The sequence below is a fragment of the Fopius arisanus genome, unplaced genomic scaffold (genome assembly GCF_000806365.1).
Source record: "Fopius arisanus strain USDA-PBARC FA_bdor unplaced genomic scaffold, ASM80636v1 scaffold00053, whole genome shotgun sequence".
NCBI lineage: Eukaryota > Metazoa > Arthropoda > Insecta > Hymenoptera > Braconidae > Fopius > Fopius arisanus.
Window position 1 is genome coordinate 706,579 of NW_011887792.1, and position 3,811 is coordinate 710,389.

The 3,811-nt window shown below is 39.4% G+C and overlaps 1 protein-coding gene across 1 annotated transcript in view; it reads right to left on the reverse strand.

Annotated features, from left to right (window-relative positions):
• Nucleotides 1–810: 810 nt before the first annotated feature.
• Csgalnact (Chondroitin sulfate N-acetylgalactosaminyltransferase) overlaps nucleotides 811–3,811 on the reverse strand; it is a 49,109-nt gene continuing 46,108 nt past the window's right edge. The window contains exon 10 of the mRNA XM_011307387.1: nucleotides 811–1,969. Coding sequence (XP_011305689.1) covers nucleotides 1,685–1,969 — 285 coding nt within the window. The 3' untranslated portion in view covers nucleotides 811–1,684. The remainder of the gene's footprint in view (nucleotides 1,970–3,811) is intronic.

A 3,811-nucleotide genomic window follows, 5' to 3' on the forward strand; every position in this document is an offset into this window, starting at 1 on the left:
AACAGATATTTTATTTTATCAGTCAGCGGATCATTCGCCTAGTGGACTCTTCTCATCGCCTCCATGAGAAAATGCAACATGACTTCAAACATCTATCGAATATTTTACCCTGCGTGTAATGATTACTTGTTAACCGCGACGAGAAAATCCTCAAGGAGTTCTTCAACTCAAACTTCTCTTCTGAAAAAGGTAAAGTAAAATGAGAAGTCATGGGCTTTTGGGTAAACTTTTGAGCGTGGAAAACTTCTGGGTTTAGCAACTTTTTGCGGATGCCGGCAGCACTTTTCCCGGTGATTCGAACACACTGTTCATCAATATGTTCCTCGGTAACGAACCCACGAGTTGTTGGATAGTCAGGGGTAAGTGAGCGTTGTCAGCGGCTGGATAACTCAGGCACTACCAGCGCGACATTCAAGAAAGTCTAATCACATCAGAAACATCACAACTAATTATGATTAATATTGCTTTGTCCTAGGCAAGAGTCCCAGGGCTTAAATCATCCGAGAAGTCATCCAATGGTGCAGTTGAATATCAAGTTCACTTCATCTGGTTGAAAGCCAGTAATTAATTACTCCAGTGCCATTCTGTTCATCTTTCTGGGATTGGGTAGAGAGATACTTGGCTGTGATATACGTTATATTTTTACTCAGGCCATTTCAGCTTCACCCAATTCATCATCCGCAATGTTTTCACGATGAAAGAACACGAAACACAAACTCATCCCTCTATTACCCGGAGTATGGATTAATAGTTGATTAATTAATTACACGTAATTCTGATTTGAAAAATTTACTCGTTATCTTTATTGCTTAATACTCGTCATTTCAATTAATGCGAACAAATTTTTCAATGAATCATCACACACTTTGATGATTAACAATCAATTTCACCTAATACTTCAATCTCCAATAGTAAATAGCTTTATTAAAACGTAATAAAGTAAATAATACTGATGTACAATGGCGTTAGTACTCCACTCTCGGAGTAGATTTTCTTGTTTGACTCAATGTACTAATGAAAATGGTCTTGGCATTGAATCGTAATAGATCGAAGTTTCGTGCAAATCTAATTGACATCCTGTGTTTGGAACTTTAGCATTTCACACGTACAACGTACAAAACCGATACGCCTGGTTGGTCTTGTTAATTCTATAATATAAATTCCGATTCGTACAAATAGGCTATGCAACAAATGGTACACCATTATAACTTTATAATCATGAGCTTATAATTTTTGTAACAAATTAAGACGTTTAAATCTCCCGTTCAAAAAGCAAACGAGAGTTTGAATCACATGATGATTTGAATAATTCAGATATATTCAATCCACAAGGTTCGCCCTCCCATGATTTTTTACGGTGTTCATTCTGATTTTTCAGAGACTAGAATCGTTAACAGGGTAACAACAAAAGTTCGTAAGTGTTTTATTTTATTAATCCATTATTTTTTAATTTACTGAAGGGAATTAATACACAGGGAATTAATGCGTCTGTTTTTACGGGGAAAAATCGTTGTTCACTTGGGTGTTGAAAAGAAAAATACGGGAAAACGTGTCACTTACGCGCCTTTGCTGTTAAGGCGACGATATACTTGTCGTTGTAATCCATGGGAGGGATGCGTTGCACTTTAGCTACTTTCATTCATTTTTACACGATATTTACACAGTCCGAGGATTGGTGGATCGATCAGGTCTGATCCTTAGAGGATTTGCCAACGGATTTGTCTCTCTGTGAGTCCGGGTTTAATCTTGCACGGGATAGTCTTGCTGTGTCCTTTTTGGGGCCCGATGGGGCTGGCTTTTTCTTTTTTTTCGGTAGACTACCCTGGAGGTTCATTGCTTGGCTGGCTATGTCATCGCGAAAAGCGAGGAAGCCTAATTGAGCGTGTGAGGCCTCGTTGAGAGCGCGGGAGCGGATGCAGGCGTGATATTGATCGGTTGATAGCCTCTGGCCTGGCCCACCTGAGCAAACCTGCAGAACAACAATTATCTCATTAGAAAGTTCACCACTCAAGATTCGGTTGTCATTTCCGTCGATAATCTATCACTCTTCTCCTATTTTTGAACTCTAAAAGATATTTTTCACGCAATTACCTAACTGTAGAAAGAAACAAATTAATTCGTTTCAAATTCAAAGCATTAATTGTTATTATATATAATTATTATAAAACCAGAAAGACTTGGGATAAAAAAACTCGGCTTTTCTCCTGGAATCTTAAATTTGTGTTCCAACCACTGGCTTCCCTCGTTACCCCATCGCCCAGCCAAATAAAGCCAGTCCAATTATCTCTCCAAGCGTAGAACAAGACCAAGAGTCCCAACACGTATTTTACGAAACCCGACGCCAAAATTCCCTTTCCGGTGTAAAATCCTACTCTTAACTATGCGCCTTAATTGCCCACCGGCCTCAAAACTACAATGAGCAAGACAGAGAGGTGGTGCTGTGATTTCAGGCGTGTCGTTGGCGACAAGTGGCCAGCCCTGCTGCTAACTAAGCCCCATACATTTCCCTTTTCATCCGAGGTTTAATATTTGTCCAGTCCTCTAATTGCTAAGAATGACTGCAGCTGATGGACTCAACACATAAAACTTTATCTCTAAGTATTAAAACAAGTAAAATGGCGAGTTCCGTTTGTCCAAGAAATAAAAATGAATGGTATCTTTGAGGGACTTGAAGTTTTACCTTGATAGTTCCGTCCTGTTTTTACCATTTTGTATTATGCAAAATTATTCATAAAAAATATATTCTCTAACGATGAAATGTATTCACGCTCTGGACATTCGGTAAAAAATGGAACAATGCTGTGGGAATGTTCCATCGAAGTGAGAAAATACCGATGAGGATGTATAAGACAGAAATAATCGGCAAGAATTCATCGACTCACTGGAATTTCATATAAGCAAGTGGTATGCTGGTGCATGAGCCGAACTATTCGACCAGTACGAAAATAGCAACTGGAGTGAGAAAGGGAAAAGCTCGGTGATGCACGGAGGGAACGTGTACGAGTCTCGCGAACAACGAGAACAACCGCGTGTTCATTCGCCCTGGAACTTTGCAGAGAGATACTCAACTACAACCACCGACAAAGCTAATCCCGTCGTTCTGCAGCTCAACGCACTCAGTTCTATCCATTAACGAACACCCCTGCGTTGTAATCCCTCCTGCATTCTATTTTAATGAATATTTCAAATTCCCTCGGTGAAGAACATTCTTTTTTCCAGTCTTATTTCAACGTCATAATTCATGGGTGAATGAACCGGATAGATGAACGGTACTAATTGCCTCTGACGAAGGTATTTAAAAGAATTCTCGAAGCGTTGTGAATTTGTGCGAAATGGAATATTCGATTTTATTAACATTCCTCAATTTAAAATTTTATGGATGGAGAATCAGCGATTTAGCTCTGACAATCAAGTTGGATATAATTGAATTGGAGAGGGACTTCATTTTTCCGACATTTTAATTCTTGGGCGGTCCGTAAAATGGCGGAAAACATCGGGTAACTCCTCACATTTTTTGTGATCCTGTTACGAAATCCCCGATTGATTCAGATTTTGAATCAATGAATTTGTTGCAGTTTCGTCTAATTAACTGGTGTTTTTAACAGGATGCGCAGGAGAATTGAGGAGATATTTTTTCGTGATATAAGGAGACGAAAATGAAAATATTTTGAATGGCTGTAAGACAACGAAGACGAAACCGGTCCACCTCCACGACGTCCTGGCCATCCTGGTCTCGAAAATTCCAAAGGAATGGACGTGTGGAGCATGCGTGAACGATATCGTGTTAATAAATAATTGAAGGGGTACAAAA